The following is a 26,110-nucleotide window of genomic DNA, read 5'->3' on the forward strand; positions in this document are numbered from 1 at the left end:
TATCTATCTATCTATCTATCTATCATCTATCTATATCTATCTATCATCTATCATCTATCTATCTATCATCATCATCTATCATCTACCTATCTATCTCATCATCACCATCATCATCATCTATCATCATCTACCTGTGAACAGGAAAAGTTTAACAACTAGCTGGTGGGGGAGAGGCCAGGAGGGGAGGAAGCCCTAATTTTTAGCATTTGCCAATTACCATGATGTAAATATTCCCACTATGGATGGTTTCAAGTTACCATTATGAAGCCAATGAAGCCACTAAGTGCATCTCTGGAAAGAAATGTACAATTGGCACTCATGAGTCAATAGGAGCCGACTCTAGCACACCAGCCTAGCTAATCGATTCTAGCTAGCTAACCTGTCTATCTGCCCATCTACCTGCCCACCTACCAACACTCCCAGTTCCAGTCCAACCCCATGAGTTTCTTCCTTAACTTCACTTATTCCATATTTTTACCCGCCCCCCTTCTTCTATAGTGATAATTCTGGCTCTCAACAACGCTTATATGTTAATTCATTTCCTCATTCCTACAAATACAAAGAATTGTGTAAAATTTGTTATGCCCATATCACTACCAAAACAAACCAACTGAAAAGAATTCAAGATTTATGTGAATTTCCACCGACTGCAGGCTTATAGCTGAGTCGGTTTTTAGGAGCTTCTTGGTTTAGCCTCCTTCCCCTTCAGTTTGGTTATGTTCATTTTAAATATCGTTGTGTTCACTTATGTTTGTTTGCATTCAATTTTGGGGCTTTACTCTCATTTTGTTGACTTAATTTTATTTTTTGAGTATGTGGAGCATTAACATGACTCCAAAAATACACAGTAGTGTACTTGGAGAAGTGTTGCTCTCTCCTCTGTCCCTTCTATCACACCCTGGTAGGTCTCTAACTTTATTCATTTTTCATTTATCCTTGTTGATTTTTTTTTGGTAAAAATAAGTGAACATGTATATATTCTTATTTCCCTTTCTTTCTTAGACAAAGGTATTTTACTAGAGATGTTCTTTTGAACTTTGTTCACTTAACAATATATCCTAAAAAAACAAAAAGAAAAACAAAACAAAACAATATATCCTAGAAATGACTCCATGTCAGATTACATAGGTCTTCCTCTTAAAGAAAAACTTAAATTTTTTTTCACAGCTCCCTAGTACTCTATTGAGCGTATATGCCATAGTTTATAAAGCCTCTCTTCTATGTATGAGCATTTAAATCACTTGCAATGTTTTACAATTGCAGATACTGCTACAGTGACAATCTTCGTGCATATGTATTTTTATAGTGTTGAGGTGGATCTTCAGTGTAGATTTCCTAGAAGTAGGGTTGTTGGGCAAAACATAATTGCAGAAGTAGTTTTGTCTTATGTTGCGACAACCACAACCACAATCACTTTTACTAACTTTTATTTTTCCCCAGTTCTCCTTTAGGCATTTAAATAACATGTGTATAGGGCTTTTAAAAATATGTCAATTTAGACGTTGGCAGTTGATTTCCTATTGTGATAGGTGAAGATGTAGCACATTTATACCTTTTCTCTCCCTCCTCCTTCCCAGTACAGTTTTATCACTTTTCGCCATTGTTGGTACCTAGGAGTGGCTGGGGGAAAGGGACTTTAGCTCCCATAATTTCCCCTACCCACCTCCCAAAGTAAACACAAATCGCATGCTGGCAATGCCAGTGTAGCTTTAGGACAAGTCCCCGAGCTGCACTTCAGTAGACAGCCTCCCGGGTCCTAAAGCTGCCGGCTCAGCTTCTCCACAGGTCAGCTCTGTAGCTACAAACACCTTTATTTCATTTTCTTGCCCATTTGCTATAGCAATGTCACACACTAGAAACCTCAGGTGGGATCTGGCATTGTTCACCCCCCATAATACTTTTAAATGTATTTGTCGACATTTGAGAGATTTTTCATAAAACTCCAGATTCTGACTTTTCTGGATAAATTGGAATCTCTAGGTATCTGTTTCTTTATGATAACAATTTTTTGGAGCTAAGAGATTGCTGCCCCATTTAAATATAGGACATTTGCTAACTGCCCTCATCTCCTTTGCCTACTGGGCTATGTGAGTTTGCAACCCCTTTACTACAGAGCCTCCCTTCTCTCTGGAAGGATGTTAGTGCTCCTACCCTCCAGTTTATCTGAGTCAGTATATATTTATTTTTATGTTAAACTGAAAAATCAATGCCAGTGTCTGCATGTTTATGACAAATTTATTTCTATGTTTTAAAAAAAACATAGCTCACTGAAAAGCCAAGTAGTAGGCTAGCATTATATTTCTTACTCTGTGGGTTTAATGCTATGATTACTCAAAGGAGAGTCTGGTTGCATTCTTCATTTCTACGTGCCACCAGCTGTTTCCTATGTACTCAGGTTTTTTTCCAAGCCCGCAAACATAGATGTGCCCTATTGCCTCCCTCTTCCTCCTCAGAGAGTGCTTTCCCGGGGTCTCTCTCTCGAACTACAGTCTGACGTGGGTCATTGTTAGCCCTCCTGCACAGCAGTTGTACTGTGATTTTGCTTCACTCTTGCCTTGGGTTGGAGTCACCGTTTCCTGGATCTCATGCATTTTGTTTATGTCTTCATTTAGTGGAGGCATACCATGAACTAACCACCTAAGAAAAAAATATTTTAATTTCTGCCTACTGTTTATGTCTGGGTAGCTATGCATGGAATTCTAGGTTGCAAATACTTCCCCCTGAGAACTTGGAAGGCTTTGCTATAGCCTTCCAGTGCCTCTGGAGTTCCCATTACAGTCTGATTCTTGTTCTTCTGTAGGTAACTTGTGCGTGTGGGGGTGGTGTTTCTTCTCTGGAAGGTTTTAGGATCTTCTGTTGGGTTCCAGAATTTGACAATTTCATTTAAAGTAAAAGTCAAAGTCCTGCCTTGGCCCATGTGCCTTGGTTGGTTGGAGTGTCATCCTATACACCGAGGTGGCAGATTCAATTCCCCATCAGGGCACATACCCAGGTTGTGAGTTCAATCCCCAGCTGAGCACATGCAGAGGCAACTGATTGATGTTTCTCTCTCTCTTTCCTTTCCTCTCTCAAATCAATAAAAAAAAGTTAAAGTTCTTACAGTGACCTACCCTGCCCATCCCATTCAATATCACAACCCTTCTGCTTCTGCCCTGTACTCTCCCAGCCATTCTTACCCTGTTCTACCTTTTTCTTTATTCCAGACATGTCTCCTTCTAACATACTATAACATTTACTTATGTTGTATTTGTCTATCTCTCCCTGCTAGAATAAAATCTTCATGAGGTCAAGAAATTAATTTACCATCTTAAATAACTAGAACAAAGCCTAGTACCTTATAAGTGCTCAATACATTTTTGTTGAATGATATGGGTTATGTTGAACTCATACAGCCAACTCATACATGGTTTCTATTCAGGAAGGCCAAAGGAAAGATGACAAAGAGGATCACACTGTTCCATCAGTGGAAGAGTTGAACCTAGCATCTACTCACTTGGAAATTACAGGTTTGCAATTTATCAAGAAAGAAACTGGCATGCATTTTAGATGCACTGCTATAAGCCAATAGATGTATAATTTGTGGGATGCAGAGTTGCTCTTTCAAAAAAGAGATAGTTTTAAATCATAAATCCATTGAATGGAACCTTTTGGACATTAACTTGAGGGACCGAACAGAAAACTGTAGAAGAAGCCAATCAATTCTATTAGGAAACAGTGCTAATGAAAAGCTTTGGGGATAAAAAGAAGTTGAATATGTCTTTTACATTATTTTTGGATTACAAAATATTATCCTGTTCCATACTCTCAAAACGCCCTCACAAAGATAACCAACTACACTAGTGTAGTCTTTTTTTAAATTGATTTTTTAGAGAGAGAGAGGAAGGGAGAGAGAAAGATATATGTATCAACTTGTTGTTCCACTTTTATGCATTCAGTTCCACTTTTATGGTTGATTCTTGTATGTGCCCTGACCAGGGATCAAACCTACAATCTTGGTGTATTGGGACGATGCTCTAACCAACTGAGCTACCTGGCCAGGGCCACACTAGTATAATCTTAGTTAATAAGTCAATAAAATATGTACTTCAGCTACTGTGTTTAATCCTAATGAAAAATGTAAAAGATTACAGCATAAAGTTTAAAGAACAATCGTTCATTCATAGTTTATATACATTTGTAAGGATTTCTTATAAATGAACCTGTGCACATAATTTTTTTCTTTTATTTATTCTCTGAATACGTATTGAACGCTGAGTCCATGGGATCAAAAGTGAACACGATACAGTCTTGGTCTTCAAAGTTCATGTAGTTTAGGGCAGGGAAACAGACAAGGAAACAGGCCTAAACTTATAAGGCGAATGGTTAGAATCTAATTTTCTGGTTCTCTAGAATATTGTTTAGAGTTTAATTTAAAATTCATATCTCCAACACTTGGTTAAATGCACAATATAATTTATAACTACTTTTAACGTCCATTGTTGAAATGTGAGATGCATTTTGACTTCTAAACATCTGTTTTATACCCATGGTGCAATTAACTAAAACATAATACTAACTATTCTAACTAGAAATCTTATTTAGTATTATAATGACTAGCTTCCTATTTTTTGAAGCATCTTATCCACATTACATTTGAGTGTCTTGAAACACACAATTTGTATGTCTGGATGATGAATTTATTAATCAGAAAAGAAAGAAATAGAGGCAGAATAAAGCAGGCATTGTTGGAGCCACGTTTCATTTGTCAAGGAAAATTTCATGGAGGAGGGCAGTTTGAAGAGTATCTTGAAGATGAAACGTAGAATTGAAGCATGTTTGGCCAATATTCTGCTAACAGCTACTAATCTGCTAATCATCATGGGCAAATCTGTTTCCCCACCATAGTGACAGGACACACATTGACTTCTAGCTGGGTTGAGCTTTTAAATTCAAGATGTTTATGTGTTTTTAAAATTTCATTTGACAGCACTCATTTGATGGTAATTTGACCAAAATGGTATTTAAAAATACTGTGTATAAATGGCCACCTGAATACATTTCTCCCTTAAATTCTAACTCTTGAGGCTGGATGAAGAGTTGTTATGTTAAGGCTTATTCACACCAAGGCATGCAGGCTTTTGTTGCCAACTAGTTATGATTCAGAAGGACCAAAACTAGACTCTAGAATTTATTTAATTGAAGAATTACTGCCTGGATTCACTTTTTATGGCTTGATCCCATAATGGATGAATTGGCCTACTTCTGAGGGAACACATTTCATGTAGGGCAGATCTGTGTGGGGACATTTATCCACTGGATTTATATGGTATTTTATTCCAAATGAAGAATGTTAAAAAATATTTACTTGAAAATAAGTCAAATACCAGGATAGTTACAAGGGCGAAAGAGTAAAGATAGGAGAGCGGAAGGGACTATGGCTACTTGGAAGAAGCTTAGCAGGCAACATCCCGAAGGCGTTTTGGTTTTTGGTGCTGCAAGGCACAATTATTACTGTTCTAACTTATTTTAAGCAAAGTGAAAACAGGCTTCATTAGACAGTGGCTTTTTGCTTTTGACATTTTATATAGCAGATTTAAGCACATCTATGTATTATTCAGTTTTATAAGGCCAAAGTATTTACATTGTAAACTTCTCAAATTTCACATACACTTCTCAAATTTCACATGTAAACTTCTCAAATTTCACAGGCAGAAAGTCTCATGCAAACTAAATGAAAAAACAGCCAAGTGTTTAGCACCCTAACGCACTTCAGCATCTCTTGAAGGTTAAAAGGATAAAAATAATGTCTTTTGTTCTCGAAGACCTAACAATCTGCTTTGGTAGATACCTCATGGAATAATTGGAGACTAATACAAGGCTGAATAAAAGCTTATGTTTTATTAACATGAATTGAGTTATGTGGTAGAGAGGGAGATGCTTTTAGAAATTCAGAAATCAGTGGGGAGCAAAGTCAGCGAAGGCTTCACAGAGGAGGCGGAGTCCGGGTCTAAAGTAGGGTGGGGTGAAGGGTGAAAAGGCCTCCAGGTGGGAAAATGCTATGAAGCAAGGCATGAAAATGTACATTACATAACTCCTCACAAAAGATTTTGGTATGGAAAAAGTAATAATTATACTACTCTAAAAGTACAAATCAAAACCACAAGGCATCACCTCACATTCACTGAGACATCTACTATCAAAAGGAAAATAGCGAGGGTGGGTGAAGGTTTAGAGAGAGCGGAACCCTTGAGAACTGTTGGTAGGAAAGAGAAATGGTGCAGCCACGGTGGAAAACATTATGGGATTCTTCAAAAAAATTAAAGATAGAATTACCATATGATCCGGCAATTCCACTTCTAGCTATATATCCAGAAGAACTGAAAGCAGCGTGTCAGAAATATTTGTACACCCATGTTCATAGCAGCATTATGGAAAATAGCCAAAAGGTGGAAGCCACCTAGTGTCCTTTGAGAGATGCGTGAATAAACAAAGCGTGTTATATACATACGATTGAATATTCCGTTTTAAAAAGGAAGAAAATTCTGACACATGCTATGATATGGCTGAACCTTGAGGACATTGCACTAAGTGAAATAAGCCAGCCATGAAAAAACAAATACTGTGTGATTCCCGTTACATGAGGTACCCAGAGTGGTCAAGTTCATAGAGACAGAAAGAATGGTGGTTGCCAGGGGCTAGGGGCAGGAGATAAAGGGGAGCTCTTTCTGTTTGAGAATTCAGTCTTAGGACCTGAGTGAGGAAGCAGGATCATAATTTTCCAGCATTCTGATAGCTTGAGCCAATCACATAGGCTCTAAATAGTGAAATGGCTCGAAGGGTCCAAATTGGGAGGGAGTAATGAAAGGAAAATGAATTGCACATATTCTGTTCCAAAATAGCCCTGCTTAGTGCCAACCAATGCCATTTTTTTCTCCTGTAATTTTCCTACCTCTTCTAATTCAGTAAACTAATTTTTCTGACAGATGATTATAAATTTGTCACTTGAGGTTCTACATAAAATTTCTCTACTATCTGAGAAAGACAACATTTTGTTTTTTTAAAATTAGTTCTTAAGAAACTTGATTATGGAAAATTTCAAATAGAAAAAGTAGAATGGTGTAATCAGCCCCTATTTCTCCATTACTCAGCTTCAATACCTAACAAGATACAGTTAGTCTTGTTTCATGTACCAACCACTTCCGGCCCCTGGATGATTATTTTTTCCTGTCTGTCCTTTTTCCTCCCACATCTTGGTCTTTGGCTTAGTTTAGAGCAAATCCCAGACATTATCATCATTTTGTAAACACCATTAGCACACCTACACACAATTCCCCCTCTCAAAACAATACTTGATTAATATCAAATATTCAGTTAATATTCTAAGTGATCCCAGATGTTTCATAAATATTTTTGCTGTTTGTTCAAATAAAAATCCAAATAAAGTCCACACATTGCCTTTGGCTGATATGAGTCAAACAGCCTTTCTCTTTTTTTAAAAAACATTATATATATATAAAAATTGATTTCAGAGAAAGAGAGAGAGAGAAAGAGAGAGAAACATGAATGGTGAGAGAGTCATTGATCGGCTGCCTCCTGCACGCCCCTTGCTGGGGATTGAGCCCGCAACCCGGGCATGTGCCCTGACTGGGAACCGAACCAGGATCTCCTGGATCCTAGGTTGATGCTCAACCGCTGAGCCACATCCAGCCAGGCTGCTTTATGATTTCTTAATAGCAATCCATATACACAGGTTATCTAGGAACCATTTTCTTTTCCTTTTTTTTAAAATTGATTTCAGAGAGAGGAGAGAGAGAGAATCATTAATGATGAGAGAGAATCATTGATCGGCTGCCTCCTGCATGCCCCCTACTGGGGATTGAACCCACAACCCCGGGCATGTGCCCTGATTGGGAATGGAACTGTGACCTCCTGGCTCATGGGTTGACTCTCAACCACTGAGCCACACCAGCTGGGCAAGGAACCATTTTCATGAGTGGAAATAATTCATGAGAAATCGAGCCTCAATATATATGTGTATGTTTACATGTCTACAGTAGTATATGTGCCTATATGACTTTCTTGAATTTATTCTTTCATATTATTCACATTAAAAAAAATATATATATATTTTAATTCTCACCTAAGGATATTTTTCCCATTGCTTTTCAGAGAGAGTGGGAGGGGGAGAGAGAGAGAGAGAGAGAGAGACATTGATGTGAGAGAGAGACATTGATTGGTTACCTCCCACATGCACCCTGACCGGAGGCCAGGGATCAAAACTGCAACCAAGGTATGTGCCCTTGGCGGGAATTGAACCCGTTACCCTTCAGTCTGAGGGCCAACGCTCTAACCACTGAGCCAAAACAGCTAGGGCTCATTCATACATTTGAAAATTTCTTTCTTATTTGCTGTACAGTAGATTTTAAACTTTTGGATTTATAATCAAAATACAGTGTTAGTTTCTTCACAATTTCTTGTAGTCAAATGTATGTAATGGACATTCACGATCATTTTAGTGATAAAGGCAAATTAATCTGTGAATTCTCATTCACTACTGAGGTAGAAACAGTGTTTTCTAAATTAATGAAACACCTTCTATGTCTCTGCTTATTCTTTACTGCCATCTATTGGTGCAAGATGTTATTTCTGATAAAAATTCTTTAGGGAAGTCTATCATAGCCACTTTTTATAAAAAAATTATGAAGCCATAAAAATTCTTTTGGAAAGTTCCTTTCAAAGAAATAGGTGCTTTCTTAATAGGTAAAGCTACCTTAAATGTACAATAAAAATTACTAACTTCTAAAATAAGTTTACATATTATCTACTATAATACCCCCTAAACATTATGAGTTGCTAATTAAACTTCTAGACCATCAGCTACAACTTTTAAAGCATAAAATAATTATAACTTTTAGCCAACAATTCTTATCATAATTGAATTACTGGCAAATTAATTTAATTTTATTATTATTTTTTGCCTTATTTTTTAAATCCTCACCCGAGGATATTTTTTCCCATTGCTTTTCAGAGAGAGTGGAAGGGAGAGAGAGAATCATTGATGTGAGAGAGACACACCGATTGGCTGCCTCCCCCATGCACCCCGATCTGGCCAGGGATGGAGCCTGCAACCAAGGTACTTGGCCGGAACTGAACCTGGGCCCTTCAGCCTGTGGGCTGATGCTCTAACCACTGAGCGAAACCGCTAGGGCCAAATCAATTTGACACAAATTTAACAATATAGTACAATATTTCTGGCTTAATTAGTCTCTGTTTCATTTATCACCACTGATGCTTGTTATTCCCTTCCTTCTACTGACTGGGCTTCATTTGCCCTTTTTTATCTTGTTTCTTGAGGTATATAGTTAGGTTGTTTATTTGAGGTCTTTTTTTTTCTCCTTGATGTAGGCTTTTTAACGTTATAAGCTTCCATTTTAGAACTGTTTTTGCTGCATTCCATAAGTTCTGGTACATTTCCATTTTTGTCTCATTGTTTTTTATTTGCCTTTTTATTTCTTCTTTGATCTATTGACTGTTCAGTAGCATGCTGTCGATCCCGTTTTCTAGTTTTCTTCTTGTAACTGATTTCCAATTTCATACCATCATGCTCAGGAAAGATGCTTGATAGGTTCAAACTTATTAAACTTATTAACACTTGTTTTGTGAACTAACATATGATCTAGTTCAGAAAACCTTCCCTGTGCCCTTGAGAAGAATGTGTATTCTGCTTCTGGATGGAATATTTCGTAGGTGTCGGTTAAGTCCACGTGACCGAGGATGTACTTTAAATGCAATGTTTCCTTACTGACTTTCTAAGCAGTCTGCCCACTGATGAAAGTGGGGTTGACGTACCTTACTGTTACTGCGCTGCTGTGTCTTTAAGTTTGTTAGGATTGGCTTTATACATTCAGGTGCTCCAACATTGGGTGTATAAATATTTATAAATGTTATGTCCTCTTGTAGAATTGACCCCTTTGTCACTTACTAGTTTTTGTCTGATGTAAGTGTAGCTATCCCAGCTTTCTTTTGGTTTCCACTGGCGAGAATATCTTTCTCTCCTTTCACTCTGAGCCTGTTTGTCCTTAAAGCCGATGTGGTTTTTTTGTAGGCAGCATATAGTTTAGTTATTATTATTATTATTGCTATTCCGTGTCTTTTAAGTGGAGAAGTCAATTCATTTACATTTAGGTTAATTATCGACACATAAGGTATTATTAATACAAACTCTGTTTTCTGGTGGTTTTATAGTTCCCTTGCTCTTTCCTTCCTCTCCTGCGGCTTTCCTTTTGTGTATTGATAATTTTCTGTAGTGATAGGGTTTGACTCCCTGCTCTTTACCTTTGTGAATATACTATAGGTTTTTGCTTTGGGGTTACCCTGAGGCTTATATAAACATATTTCAGATATAACAAGTCTATTTTATGCTGATAACTATTTAACTCTAGTCACCTACAAAAATTTTCCTTTACTCCCCTTTTATGTATTTGATAACACACTTTACATCATTTTGTCTTGTGTAACCTATTAAAAATTATTGTAGTTATTTTTACTACTTTTGTCTTTTTTAACTTTCATACTAGATTTACAAATGATTAACCATTTAATTATGTTGTAAAGCATAATTACATGTTGCAAGCATTACATTAGAGTATTCTGAATCTACACTATATATTGTGGATGTAAGAAGCGTCCAAATCTGTAAAGAATTTTTGTAAGATTTTATTTGAGCCAAAATAATGACATTGACAGGAAGCAGTATCTGAAATGCTGTGAGAACGACCCTTTTGCATTTTTTATACATTTAAAATTAAGGAAGGAACATAGGAAGATTACATGATGGTAGGAGAAAGCAAGGCAGGTATTGGATTCCGGGATACTCAACAAGCTTATGTGATCTCTTGAGGGTGGTTACATTTGTAACAAAGGCCTGTTATCCTAGATGCACAAGAACAAAGGGCAGGGCTAGCTTAAGGCAAAGATAAACCTTATACTAAAAAATGTATATGCCTGGGGCATGGCTGCCCACCAAGACCTGCTTAAAGATTTATTGTCAGATCTCCGTGAGGTTACTTTCTGTAGTATCCTTGTTTCATTCACAATATTAACCTTTACCAGTAATATTTATACTTTCATGTTTTCTTGTTACTAATTAACACCCTTTTGTTTCAACTTAAAGAAGTCCCTTAACATTTCTTGTAAGGCTTGTCGAATGGTCATGAATTTTAGCTTTTGCTTGTCTGGAAAATGTTGTCTCCTTCAATTCTGAAGTATTTTTGGTGCAGTTTTTCCTTTCAGTACCTGAAATGTATCATACCTGTTCCCTTCAGCTGAAAATCTACGTACAGTCTTAGGGGGTTCCCTTGTACATAACAAACAACTTGTTCTTTCTCTTGATGCATTTAAGATTCTCCCCTTGTCTTTACCTTTATCTTCCTTTTCATTGAATTCATTGGGTGACATTGGTTAACAAAATTATGCAGGTTTCAGGTGCACAATTCTACAGTGCATCGCCTGTATACTGTATTGTGTTCAGCACCCCTAGTCAAGTCTTCATCCATCACTATGTATCCCCCCATACCCTGCTCCACCTACTCCCCCCAACCCTCTGCAGTTACCACACTGTTGTCCAGAAACAGTTTTTTTTCTTAAATTCCCCCCCCCCCCCCCCGTCACCCTGCTCTCTTAGTCTGTTTTGCTTGTTAGTTCATTTTGTTCATTAAGATTCCACATATGACAGAAATCGTATTTGTCTTTCCTTGTCTTTAACTTTTGACAATTTAATTATGTCATGTTTACATAGAACCTAGTCAGTATTCAATTAAAAAAAGTTATTTTGAAATATAAAAATAAAAATGTCATGTTGTGTCTCTTGAGATGCATCTTGTTTGGAACTCCATGAGCTTCCTGGGTCTAGATGTCTGTTTCTTTTCCCAGGTTAGAGAATTTTACAGCCATTATTTTTTTCAAATAAGTTCATGCCCCTCTCTCTTCTCTTTCTGGGACCTGTAGAATGCAAATATGGTCTGCTGGATGATGTCCCAGAAGCCCTCCCCTTCCCATTCCTGTCTTCTTGCCGCTCTGATGTAATGAGTTCCATCGCCCTGAGTTGGGTAATTTTTCCCCGCTTCATCTAGCCTATTGTTGACCCCTCTACCGACTTTTCAGTTCAGTCATTGCGTTCTTCAGCCCCATGTTCAGGACATTCTTGTATTTTCTGCCTTTGTGAGAGATTTTCACCTTTTCATGCCTTGAGACCTGGTCTCAGTGAGCACATCTACGACCGTATTTTGAACTCTGTCAGGTAAATCATTTCTCTCCATTTCAAGAAGGCCTTTTTCTGAGTCTTTTTTAAAAATTTGGAACATATTCCTGTTTAATCACTTTCCTTGACTGTTGGTTTCTGTGGATTAGATAAAACAGGCACTTCCCTGTCCTGAAGGAGTGGTGTAAATGAACTTCATTGTTCAACCCTACCCTAGTTCTCGGCTCTCTCAGAACTTAGTGATGGTCCAAGCAGCCGTCTTGGTCCTAACTGGCTCCCAGTAGTTGAGGATGTGCCAAGACCCGTCCATGTCCCAAAGCGGAGGGCCTGTCAGCACCTAGCTGCAAGCTGACTGGAAGTCATGCCCTCAGGAGGTTTTAAATATACACAGTGGGAGATGGGTTTCTGTCTGCTCTTTCTCTGCTGAGCCCTGGGGGTTGGGGGTAACCAGCTAAATCTTATTTGCTACAGTCCTGTGGGAGCAGCAAATGTAAATACCACTTGGTCACCAGATGATCAAAGGATGTCCCATGTGGCAGCCACAAAACCTGGGGTGCCAGATGTGTGCAAAACCTTTCCGGGGAAGTATAACCACCTAGAGTGAGGCAGAGGGCCAACACACAGTGCTGTCCTCTGTGTTCTCTGGGAAGGACTGTAGTCAGCTCCTAGGTATGTTCAAGTTCAAGCCAGCCCCTCAGGGTGAAGCACTGAAAGCTGCACACAGGCCTACCCGCCGAGACTGGGTACACGTCAGCACACTGCCTCTGCCGGGCTGGGAGCTCAGCCGGGGAGTCCACGCAAGCCTGGTGAGGATTGTTCTTAGCTTGCCAGATAGCCTGTGGGTCTCATGGACACATGTCCTGCTGCCTTTCAAAGCGGGATGTTTTGGGGGCCTGCCTCTTGGGTCGAAGTCTTAAAAGGTGGGGCACCAGATGTGAGATCCAAACCATTTGCTCTGAGAAGTTGGAAGTCACGAGTTTTATTCCAGCTGTGTCACTGTTACCAGTGGTGGGGTTTAATGCCACATGTGTCTCAGCCTCTCCTACCCATTTCACTGTGGGCTTTTTTCTTGTTCACCCACAGTGTAGGTCACTCAGCTAGTGTCTGGATTTCTTTCAGGGAATTGCTCTGTATGTAGCCACAGATAGTGTGTGTTCACGAGAGATGAGTTCAGGAACCTCTTACGTTGCCATCCTGTACTAGAACCTATTCATTCTTTAAACTTTTTACCTCCTCAAATAAAATGTCTAGAATACCAGTTGTTTAATAAAGAGTTCTCTATCAGTAGTTAATTAACACAGCATAATTTTAAAAAAATGTTTTTTATTGATTTTTAGAGAGAGAGGGAGAGGGGGATAGAGAGATAAAAACATCATTGATTAGTTGCCTCCTGCACAACCCCTACTGAGGATCGAGCCCGACACCCGGGCATGAGCCCTGATGGTGATCTCTTGGTTCCTGGATTGATGCTCAACCACTGAGCCACACTGGCCAGGCCAGCACAGACCTTTTGAGTGATTACTAAGTATCAGAAGAGCAAGCTACTAAATAATACTGCCCTGGATTCATTATTGATATGTCGCAGTTTGTAATAAGCCTCAACCATAATTTTGGTTAGTCACCTCTCACAAAATATATCTGTCAAGAGGATTGGGCAACAGGATGAGTGCAAATCCACTGTTAAACATTTAAAAAAAAGACTCAAGCCAGCAAATCCCTAACAATTTTACATATAATCAATACATTTAGACTTAGCTTGGTAGTTGACCTCAAATTTTGTCATTACTCATTTTGAAATAAGCAGAAATATTTCCTTTTCATCTTTAGAACCAATTTTATCCTTTATGTATTAACAGAAAATTTAAAATGCACTTGGTTAATTAACCTTCGTATTATTTCACTGAATATATATGATTTAAGACCTTTACCTGAGTTTGTTGGTAGACATAAGGATTAAGACCAAACTATTATACAAAAATTATGTTAAAATTGTTTAAAAATACTACTTCCTCATTAAAAACTTTCTCATACTAACTAGCTTTGTAAATGTGTCCCACAGGAAACAATGTAATGATTCTTCTCTGATTAATGTACTGTAAAGAAAATTTCTGCTTTGAATAGTCAGAAAACAACCAATTTAAAGAAAACTTTTGCAATAAAAAGTCATTATACAATAATTATTTAATTTTATTTTTCCTTATCTTAATCACATACTTTAAGTAAAAAAGATATGAAAGATGTTAAAAGCTGGGAAACTGAGATAGGCAAGCATCATTAATACCAAAACAGAAATTCCAAATGGTTCCACTGTCACAATTTAAACGCATCTCCTTTTCAGATCCAGCCGCCTGGCAGAATGCACGCCGTTGTGCTGGAAATGGTGGTTACCCGAGGCCACTGCACACAAAAACGGTGCTGCTGAGAGAAATGGCACTTTAGAGGTGCTCTGTTGCACTAATGTGGCCATTACCTTCAATTCTGTCAGCTGTTCTTTAAATACCCAGTGACACTGATATGACTGTAGAAAACAGCCTCCTGATATATTATTACTAATAAAATACAGATTACTTCACATGGCTCCCAGGCAGCACTGGCTTTAGAGCTGATTCCACAGGTACATACTTAGGCCAAGTTACAGGATATATAGTATTTCTTATTTTATTTACTGCCTAAGATGTTTTTCAATGAAGTCTGAAATTATACTGACAGGCAGGAGTACACAGGTACCTGTAAACTTAGCTATGGATTCAGTGTCAGAACTGTGAATTACACACACTAGTACTCTCCCCAGTGTCCAGCACACCAGTATAACTGGTAGAGTAACTCGGTAAATATTTACCAGACTTCTTCAGGCATTCCATTTTGGGATTCTTATAGAAACAAACCAATTTAAAGAATTTTCTGGGCTTTGAAAATTTAGTAAATGAAAGGCACTTGCCATTACTGATCATAATTCAAAAAGGTGGTGTTAACTTAAGGCTAGAAGTAATTATTCTGTATGTGCCTACATGTGTAAAATGAAATCTAAGATACGGAGTTATGTAATACACTAAAAACAACATGGGAGAGCCTATAAAGAATAGGGTTACACTTGAAAATAAAAACTTACTTTTTCTATAAATTGGAGCTATAAAGTATTTATGAGGAAATATTGGGGAAGGAGGTAAAATGATAATTTAAAAAAACAAAGCTCTTCCAATATAATAAAGCAGAATCCTAACAGGTTTTTGGGAAAACAAGATTTTTTTTTAATTCACTGATCTATCTTTTGCTCAATTAGGATTTTTACCACACCATACACCCTGGATTATAACTTTTTAAAAAAAATTCTCACCTGAGGATATTTTTTCCATTGCTTTTTCAGCAAGAGTGGGGGGGGGGGGAGAAAAAGAGAGAGAGAGACAGAGAAACACCGATGTGAGAGAGACACATCAATTGGTTGCCTCCCACACACTCCCTGACTGGGCCCGGGGATTGAGCCTGCAACCGAGGTATGTGCCCTTCACCAGAACAGAACCCGGGACCCTTCAGTCTGCAGGCAAACGCTTTATCCACTGAGCCAAACCGGCCAGGGCAACTAACAATGTTTTGTTAAAATGCAAGGAAAAGATTTTTAGATTCTTTGAGTCTGAACAACTGAGAAATTAAAAGATCTCATTCTTAGATTTATACACTTAATTTACTTACAAAAATAACTTGTTATTGTGCCAATATTTATCTGAACATGGCAGCCTCCAACAGTAAACTAATAACTGGAATGACTACATTATCATTATAAGCTACAGTGAAACAAAACTCAAAGTTATTTTTCCTGTTTGAATAATGAAGAGAATAGACAAGAGGGAAAAACAACTACTTTGAAGAAAAACAGGCAAATGTAAATAAAAAATACATATCAAAAGAGCCCACCCAGAAGACAGAAACATAAATATTAGAAAGATGCTTCAAAAGTTAATTACTATCATAGGGAAAACTTTTATGAAAAATATTTAGAAAATAAATTAACACATATCTTTAAAATATAGAACTCTAAATGATATATTTGGGATACTCTACAGTGCCCTGTTAAGTGCTGTACATATTTTTTTCCTCAGGTATTTCTGGATGCTGTAGAAATCTATAGAATTTGTTTACTTACTGTTACAAAAAACTTTCTTAACTGTGAAAATTAAAATCAATTCTTCAACCCGTAAGAAAGGAAAGAATGAAGAATCTTTTCATTGTAATATATCATGAAAATAGGGTATCTGTTTATTTTGCCACATGGTATTTTTAAAATGAAATATATGATTAGAGAATCAATTTTGGAGAATTTTTAGAACAGGTGACTGAAAACCAAGTTCTCTCTGGTCAGGGGAGCCACAACACTTTAAGTGATAAAGTTCACTTTGTACTACTTAGACATGTACGTATATACCAGCAGAGCAGGCTCATGTTCGAGCCAGTCAGCCCAAGCATCGTTTCCATTTCCAGCAGTCTGCAATCTATGGCTCACGGATTGAATGTGGCTTGTGATCTACTTGTGGATGGCCCTCAGCTAAGAATTGTTTTGACATTTTTCAAAGGGTTGTAAACAAAACAAAACAAGCATATATGACAAAGAACTGCATATGGTCTACAAAACCTAAATTTTTACAACGTGGCCCATTATAGACAAAGCTTGCAGCCCTTCATTCATACCAATATAGAGAATTTAGTGCAATTACAAGTCCAATATAATGTTCACTTATTCCCACCATGAATGTAGTAACAGTCTAAAAAGATGTCTTCTGATGTCATTTGTCAGAATTTCTTTTCAACTTTTTCTTCATCTTCAATATCATTAAAGTTCATCCTTCAGTAACATAAAAGTAATTGAAAGAGAAAAAACCCAAGTTTACAATAGTAAAAACAAGGTAAAATAATATAAACTAACCACAATTTTACCCTCTCAAAAATAATTACTCTGTATTCTTATTTAATGGGTCCACCACATAAAAAATGAAACTTGCCTACCTAGCGATGTTAGAGAAAAGGGTATCACATAGTTCTTACCTGCCCACAACAGATACTATCAATTACAGTTTTACACATTCAAAGTCATACTTTGATGTGCTCTTTAACTTAATTTTAGGAACGATATTCTGATTTATGAGTAAAAGTGTTTTCTATTTCAAATGTTTAACTTAAAAGTTGCAATTAAAAAAAATAAAAATATCTTGAGAAAACATAGCTAAACAAACTATCAGGAAAACATTTTTTTGTTTGTCTATTTACTGAAACCAAGAAAATAAAGATTCATAACTATCTCTTCCCTATCTTTTAGATTTGGATAAAACAGAATTCTTGAAACAGGCTGTAAGACTTTCTATACTGGGGTGTGGTGTTCTAATGATTCTACAGAGCCAGATGTCTCTAGAACTCTCCAGAGGCTGTGCTGTTTTTCTGTCCTTTCATCTTAGAGGAAAAGAATCCAAGAAACCTCATATGTGATTGTATTAAATTCCATCCAGAAAGCCCTCTAGCACTCATGGACTCATGATTTAAAGATGAAAAAAACCAAGAGTTTCCAAAGGAGAGCAGGAAAAAGGTTATAACTGCTTGCTAGGTTAAAAATTCAAGGAGATGCCAAGATGCACATGGGTTCCAGTACATCCTGACTATCCCAAGAACAAAAGAATATTTACTATCCACATGTGTCAGGAGGCTCCAGTATAATTATTTATATTTGAACAAAAGTTAAATAACTTATGGCCAGTCATTACTTCTTGTTAAATGGTTTTACTTGTCCAAATTCCTAAGCATTTCAGAGTTTACAGGCTACATTCTGATTCTCATATTTCCCAAAGAATTTCCAACTACTTACTGTTTTTTGAAGCTTCATTTTACCTGTTTATTGACACGTATAAAGTGTAGGAAGAATAACTAGATAATGTTTACAAACTCGGCTCTAGATTCAGTTCTTACCTTATTTCTCATTCCATGTTTTTGGAGATTTTCCAATTTTTCATATATTAAGGTTGAAATCTCTTTTGCATCTCTGGAATCTATTTGCTCTCCCCAAATATTTCTCTAAAATTAAAAACACTTTTAAGTATGTAATCAAAACATGACATTTCCATCTAAGAAACTTGATTAAAATACTACAAAAGCACAGTTAACCCATTATTTACCTGAAATAAATACAAATGATACTGTTATAAGAACATGTAAATTAATCAACCCCCTGGGAAAAACGCACTGCTAACACCAAATGCCAACTAAATTGTATAAGAAAAGATATGCCCAGAGGACTGAAATAATTCTAATACAATCTCTGGCACAGACAAAACCATGATCAACTATGACAATGGAAAGCAATGTTTATCCCCTGGCTCTCCTCTGCCCACAGCAGGGAGGTGGCTGAAAAGCAGGGGAAGGGACAGGTCCATATACCCAACTCTGCTCACCTGGGATCTAGAGCCATCTGTCTCATTCCTCCTGGAGGGAACCCCACATTTGTATGTTAGTATTTTGTTTCTTTGTATAACTGCCTACCTGGGATTGCATTTCTGTTTAGTCCCATCATATTCTGCCTTGGCCTCACTGGACCTGGACTTCTGGGTGCCACCCGTCTTTCAGTTTGGACAGGGCTTTCCTAGGTCCTAATCTGTCCTCTGAACTCCTCTGAGCACATGGTAACATCAGCTTTTCAAAGAGCTCCCTCTATGGCCTGATCATATCTGTGACTGCTCATTTTATTGATATTTCCCCAACATCATTTCATATGAAAAGACCCCTATTTATGTCACCCATTTCTCAGCTGTTCTGAAAACTGGGAAGTAGAGCTAGTGATTCCAAAGGAATGAAGATTCAGGCTCAGGTATAAGCTCCTTTCCCCTCAAATTATGCTTAACCTATGCTGTTTGTAAGATAGAGTTAGCCTCTTGGACTACTCAAAATCCTTTACTGGTAAATCTAGGTGTTTGGCAATTCCAGATTTCTGAAATTCACCATTTAATTTCTTTATTTAGTTCTATTAGAAAATGTATTATAATTACCAATAAATAAGAGCTTAATCTGATATTCTTTGTCAAAAAGTACATATTAAAATATTTGAAATTATTTCATATTTTATCAGAAAACATGAATATTGTACAAGGCAAATATTTTATCACAGTACTATTGTAAAAAATGTCATTCTTTACTTGGGAAGATAGCAAAAGTCATAAGTACTTTCAGTGAGGAATTATACTGGCTGACAAATATGCTCTTTTTAAAAAAAATTTTGATTTTTTTTAGAGAGAGGAGGGGGAAAGGAAAAGGGGAGACACACACAAACATCTACTTGTTGTTCTACGTATTGATGCATTCACTGGTTGATTCTTGTATGTGCCCTGGCTAGAGATGGAACCTGAAAACTTGGAGTACTGAGATGATGCTCTAACCAACTGAGCTACCCGACCAGGACCAGACATATGATTTTGTATTAATAATCATAGAAGTTATCACCTGAATTTGAATTTCAAGACCCATTGGTAGATGTCTAGTTTCTTGTTGGAAAAAAAAAATATCACTGACCCAAAAAAGGAATTATAACTGAATCAAGGGACCCTAACTTTTATCTTGTAGTCTAAACCATTCATTAATAAATATTCCCCAAGAAAAATACTCAGATGCTAAGGCTCTTTCAAAAGTATTACAATAGTATACTATCCTTTCCTGGAAAAAAGAATTAATTATAAAGGTAATATATGTTAACTCTATAAAAGTAGGAAATATAAAACTTCACAGAAAGTAAATAATTACCTCGAATTTTATCACCCACAGAAAATCACTATTAGTATTTTGGTATGTCCCTTGAGTAACTTTCCTATTCATGAGTAAAAATTTTAAGGCAATGAAGATATCAACTTTGAGACAAAAAAACTTAAAAATCTCGTCATGTATATGTAAAGAGGACCTGTTTAAGTAAAATGCAATAAAATAATGACAAAGAGAGAAGAAACTAGAAAAAAGCATTATTCAGACTAAAAAAAAAATCTTTTGAGCCTGGCCTGCTAAAGGAAAGGAACACAGAGGAAAAACCGGTACATACCTTTGCTCCTTTGTAGGGATAAAATCTAACAGTTGGATAGGCTCTGATACCAGCTTTCTGGCATGTTTGAGCATTGGCCTGACAGTCCATTTTTCCAGCTTTCACTTTTCCTTTTATCATCTGGAAAAAAGACAAAAATGGTTTACCATTCTCTTTGGCATAAAGTATTTTGGCAACCACAAAGCAATGTAATACCAAACGTTTCAAATCTTTATAAACCTAAGGATTTGTTATTGAGATGCTTTACTTCTTCCTGGTACCCAGGCCTTGTCTGCCACAGCACAAACATCTCAGATTCTGTCTCCTCCCGTCTTTCTCTGGTCTCACGTGCCGAGGCAGCACTCATCTTGTGGAAGGCTGACTTCTCCAGCTACACACTCCAGTTCCCTCCCCGTCAAAACTCTTACTCTATTCAGTGTACACACACATATACGATCAAAAACGGATTCCTTCCTTAACTGCAGGGGAAGGAAATAGGGAACAAGCAGGACAAGTGAGGCTTCTGCCTGCTGCGGTTAGGTAGATGATGATGTCATCCAAGGCAGAGATGTTAGCTAAACTTTTAAATAAAGGGTGACATCTACTGCAAAGATTATAGTCATATAAAAATGAAACAGTTTTTAAAATTCAGAGGAAACTTTTAAGAAAAAAAAATTATATTTAAAATGTTTTAGCTAATTATGAAAACATGCATATGACTACAACTTATTTAAGTAGATAGACAAGACCTACCCTAGCCAAGAGCTCAAACTCTGGAGCAAAATTTTGGCAAGGTCCACACCAAGGAGCATAGAAGTCAACCACCCAATGGTTTTTCCCTTGTAAAACTTTTTCATTGAAGGTCTGAGGTGTTAGATCTATGGACGCTTGAGGCAAAAATCTGTGGCAAGGAATCAAAATTATTTTTCGTTACATAAAACCAAAGCAAACTTCTAAAATATAACACTGCAAAACTCTTTAAGTTAAAAATGACTTCAAAGAATGACAGTGTAATAAACTATAACCTTATCTTGGTAAATTATAATTCTTTACTACATGCTTAAAATGCTAGAATTTTAAACAACTTACAGTAAATTTAATTACAGACATAAGAGGAAGGTAAATAGCATTAAATCAATTGTATACAATGACATATATTTTAATTACTCACCCTAGACCCCAGAGTCTTAGGGAATAGGCATCCCTATTCCAACCATTGTAACTACTGGAAAGAAAAAAAAGTCAGTTGTAAACAGTGTTTTCCATTATTGGATATGTTCAGAACACAATCTCACTGTGCCATTTAAAAGGTAAGTTTAGTCCAGTAACTTTATCTAGCATCTCTCTTCTCAGATACACCTAGCTACAAGCACTACTCGCATGGTTTCCTAAGTATGTTTTTCACTACTCTTAATGTCTTTTTGTGCTCCACGCAGACTTGAATGTTTAGCTGCTTGCTGGACAGCTACAGACTGATGGGAATGACAAAATTCAAAATGTCTATGGCTTTAGTTTCTAAACCTTTACTCTAGTTATTACTGTCTATAATATTCCTTCCCACTTTTAAGGGCCACATCAAAAGCCACCTCACAAATGCAGTATTTCATGCTGCTTCTCATAGTTGTGATCCCTTTCTTCTTTGAGATTCATGGTTCATTTTTACTTTTTTTTTAAAATCCTAACGAAGGATATTTTTTCCATTGCTTTTCAGAGAGAGTGGAAGGGGGGGGAGAGAGAGAGAACCATTGATGTGAGAGAGATACATCGATTGGTTGCCTCCTGCACGTGCCCCGACTGGGGCCAGGGATCAAGTCTGCAACTGAGGTACGTGCCCTTGACTGAAACTGAGCCCGAGACTCTTCAGTCTGCAGGGCGATGCTCTAACCACTGAGCAAAAGCAGCTCGGGCGATTTTTACTTCTTAAGTAATATTCATTATATTCTGCCTTGCTTTTTCCAGCTTTCTACCTGAAAAACCATCTGATGGTGTGGAAACATGGGCACTAAAACAGACCTGGGTTCAAACTTCAACCTCAAACCTTAGCAGCTGTTATTTAAGTTAATCTAAGGTCTCTGAATCAGTTTACTTATCTGTAATAGTGTAGGAAGGGTAATAATTTTTGTTTTTCAGGGTATGTGTGAGGACCAGTGGAAATAATGTGAGCAAAGATCTAGTACAGTACCTGAAACTAAACAGGGTCTTAATAAATATTAGTTCTTTTCTCTCCTTATTTCTTCTTTACTAGACGGTTAGCTTCATGAACTATGGAACTGTTCAATTCTCTTTGCATCTTCTGAAGTCCTCATTAGCACTTAATCATAGTGAGCTCCCAAAAAATATTAGTTGGGTTAACTTTCATTTAGTTAGGATGACTTTTAAATTTTAACTGTATAAATAAATGATTATAATAAATACCTTCTAATTTTAGATGATACTTACTGATATTGATCAGCTTGATTTGATTTTGGGGGGAAAAATCTTATCTCAGGGTATCTTTGAACATTTTCTTGAGCACAAAAAGAATGAAACTGTTGGCAGTCTATGCTGCCCACATTGATCAGTCCAGTTAATGCCTATAAAAGAAAAAAAAAAGGAGACAAATATATCAAAACGATTAGAATAAAATTAACTCCATAACTACTTTACATATATATGCAATAGAGAAACTGTCACTATGAGACGATCATTATACTATTTATCAGTGATTTTGATCAAATAAAAATAAGGGCTTAAAAATAGAACATTTATAGGAATAAACTGGAAATCTAATTTTATAGTTAAGAACTTATAGTTATTGCGTATTAAATGATTTCATTCGCCCATTACATAGGGAAGGTAATTTATTTCTAAAATTTAAAGTGTTAGAAACCAAGAACTAATGAGGTCTTGACAATATTTTAGAGTTTCTTTTTCAATTGGAGACATAGGTTGTGGGTAGCACACTGACTCATACCTAAATTTAAAAATTTTAATGAAAAGAGCACAAAATTGTATTATCTCAAATGTTAAGATACCAGAAATCACTTTAACTCTTAGGTTTGTTCATTTATCTTAGAAATAAATATAAAATAGTTACAGCATTTTCCATTCTGGTATTTAAGTAATTTCTTTTTAATTTTTCATGATTTATGTAATACTAAGTCTATTTGTATGAAAATTTAAGAATCCAAATGTGTTGCAGATCAAGACTATTCTGTTTATTTTTTTACTTTTAAGTCCTACAATATTGTGAAGAAACTGTATATTTGAGCTCTAAAAATAAAAAGTAGATACATTTTATTAGAAAATAAAGGAGAAATTTGGTCAAATATGTATACAGTAACAAAAAAGGGTAGATGACTCTATACCATTCACATACCAGACAGAAACTGAGCTGAAATTTAAGTGAAATCAGAATTGTTAAGTTATAATCTAGAGGTGGGCTTACTCATCTGTTTCAAAATCATTGTTAAATAAACATTCTTAGTAAATGTTAAGATTTAAAATGGGCGGCTAGATGTGGGGCAGAGAGAATCAATGGGGGAAAAAAGGGGGACATCTGTAATACTTTCAACAATAAAGATTAAAAAATAAAATAAAATAAAATAACATAAACTATTTTACTATACCCGGGCCATTCTTCTCCATTCTGGCATTAAAACTTGACATGGATGACACCACGGAGAATAGAAATCAACCATCCAGACTTCATCATGTTTTCTTTGTTTAACTAGTTCATTGAAAGTGGTGGGTGACAGGGAGATCACTGAAGGATGCATAAGATCCTAAAGACAACACAGCTTTCATTAAAAGATATAGAAAAAAAAGAGTTGTTCATATATTCTTGGCAAATTGTTGGTATCTATTATTTAGAAAAAATTTTTTTTGAATATTAAAAAGATACTTAAGGGTTTTTAAAGAGAATCTATAGTGAGTTATTTTAGAAAGGAAGGAATGATCCCTAATTTACTTATGAAGTTTGAATTTTCACTATCAGTCTTCTTAAATCAAGGTATATTTTGTTCCTATTTCTATGTATTATTAAAATAAAGAGACAACTTTATTTAAGATTATGAGTAGATAAGGCAAGATTTCCAGGAGCTGCCCAGATATTTGCATAAGCCATATAGTTCTGTTCTGGAACCAGTGATTGGTTTGGAAAGGGCCTTTAATTAATAATAGAAAGCCTACTAATCTATCTTCCTGACATTCTGACTGGAGGTACTGCAGAACCTCTCTACAGATCCTGGCTCCAAATGTTGTTTTAACAAAGCTTCAGTCTATCATGATTGGGTAATATTAATGAAGATGTTAACTTCACTGGGGCAAACAAAACCAAAACAACACAAAACCAAAACAACTATTCTGGAGGAGGAGGGAGGGAACAGTAGGACAGAAAGTAGAATGGGCACTACAGAAATAATAAGCTAAAATTTTTCATTCTTAGGAAGCCCCTGTTAACTCTTTCAGTCAATTAAGACTATTAGTGAAAAAAAGGAGATGCTATAGATATATGGCACTTCTGTGCTAATAACACAGGTGTGGCATAGCTGCCCAGGTTTGAAAGGCCCTCCAGTGGGGGCTGGGTTAAGCTACCCTGACCCACCCACACACTTCCTGGGTAATAGTGAGCTTACCCCTGTCTCATCTATATGGGACCTAAAAGAAGTAAGCTGTGGTGGTTCTATCCAAGAAAACATGGACAGGGGGTGGCAAACCTTTATGTGAAAGTATAATTTCATGTATTTAATAAACAGTTGTGCCTACTAAGTACAAGGCACTGAGCTAGGTAATAAACAAAACACGGACTTATTCTTAGAGTTTATAGTAAGTATATAATATGAGTAAAGCATTAGAAAAACTGTAAGAAATTCATTTTCTTGTTAGAAAATAATGTTTTAGCATGAGAAGAATAAATCCTGTTATTAAACATGATTAAATATTTATATAAAGTGTACACATACACAGAAGGATTTATAGCCATGAACTTAAAATAACTTAGATTACTTCTATAATTTATAATACTATTGAGTTAAATTAATTTAAATAACCTCTATGAATTCCAAGATCTGTTCGGCAGAGTGATGTCCTTCATATTCGTGGACGTTGGACTGGTTGAACACCACTGTTGTTGGATAAGCCTGAATGTTATACTGTTCAGAATGAGAAAACAAATTAAACATGATTTTATATATTTAACCTATTTGTTTCAAATTTATAACCAGCTTCCCTTTATTTAAGTAACAACAAGGTTTAAAAATCCATCACTAAATTGCTGGTGACTAAAAATTTTTGGCCAGGACAAATTTTGCAAAGGAAATGGATTCACAGTTGTAGTGACAAATACCTAACCCTTATTTATAGGTACTCCATTAGACATAAAATCCATAGACATGAAATGCAGAGAAGAGAGCATGAGAAATTATAAGCTTGGTCCCTTTTTACTCTCCCAAACTAAGATGCATGAGGCTGTAAAGAGCAGGCTAATCTCTAGCTTAAGTCTTTTTTTGAAACTATGATAAATATTCCAATTTGTCTAGAAGTAGAAGAAAATAAAGAAAATAGAATAGCAAGAATAAAGAAATACATTAATAATTAATGTGGACACAACCATATTTTAGGTTTAAGAATGATGAATCATGCCCTAAGAATGTGGTCATTATTTATTCTTTATATTCAAGATACCTTTTATGGTACAAAATACAATTTCCTCCTCAGAATTAACATGAACACTAGCTCAGGAAGCATTTCTCTAAAGTTTTAATTTTTACTTATTCTTTTAAAAGTTATAAAGAGATCTGCGGATTTGTTGTAGCTGAATTTTGCACCTTTAAAGTTGACAAGCACTTATTAGTAAA

The 26,110-nt window shown here is 36.3% G+C and overlaps 1 protein-coding gene across 10 annotated transcripts in view; it reads right to left on the bottom strand.

The window, feature by feature from the left end:
- Positions 1–14,390: 14,390 nt before the first annotated feature.
- Positions 14,391–26,110, bottom strand: part of DNAJC10 (DnaJ heat shock protein family (Hsp40) member C10) — a gene marked incomplete at its 3' end in the record, with an annotated part of 37,165 nt that continues 25,445 nt past the window's right edge. For 5 of the 10 annotated variants that reach the window (XM_081142766.1, XM_081142767.1, XM_081142765.1 and 2 more), the window contains exons 16-23: positions 25,304–25,405; positions 23,882–24,037; positions 22,713–22,846; positions 21,445–21,498; positions 21,027–21,174; positions 20,295–20,414; positions 18,185–18,289; positions 14,391–17,072 (exon numbers count right to left, since the gene is read on the bottom strand). In XM_081142766.1, the coding sequence (XP_080998892.1) occupies positions 17,061–17,072; positions 18,185–18,289; positions 20,295–20,414; positions 21,027–21,174; positions 21,445–21,498; positions 22,713–22,846; positions 23,882–24,037; positions 25,304–25,405 (831 nt within the window). Of the gene's footprint in view, positions 17,073–18,142; positions 18,290–20,294; positions 20,415–21,026; positions 21,175–21,444; positions 21,499–22,712; positions 22,847–23,881; positions 24,038–25,303; positions 25,406–26,110 lie in introns of those variants that run through there. The other 5 variants (XM_081142763.1, XM_081142762.1, XM_081142760.1 and 2 more) reach the window with 1 other exon arrangement.

The sequence above is a fragment of the Miniopterus schreibersii genome, assembly GCF_964146895.1.
Source record: "Miniopterus schreibersii genome assembly, chromosome: 7".
NCBI lineage: Eukaryota > Metazoa > Chordata > Mammalia > Chiroptera > Miniopteridae > Miniopterus > Miniopterus schreibersii.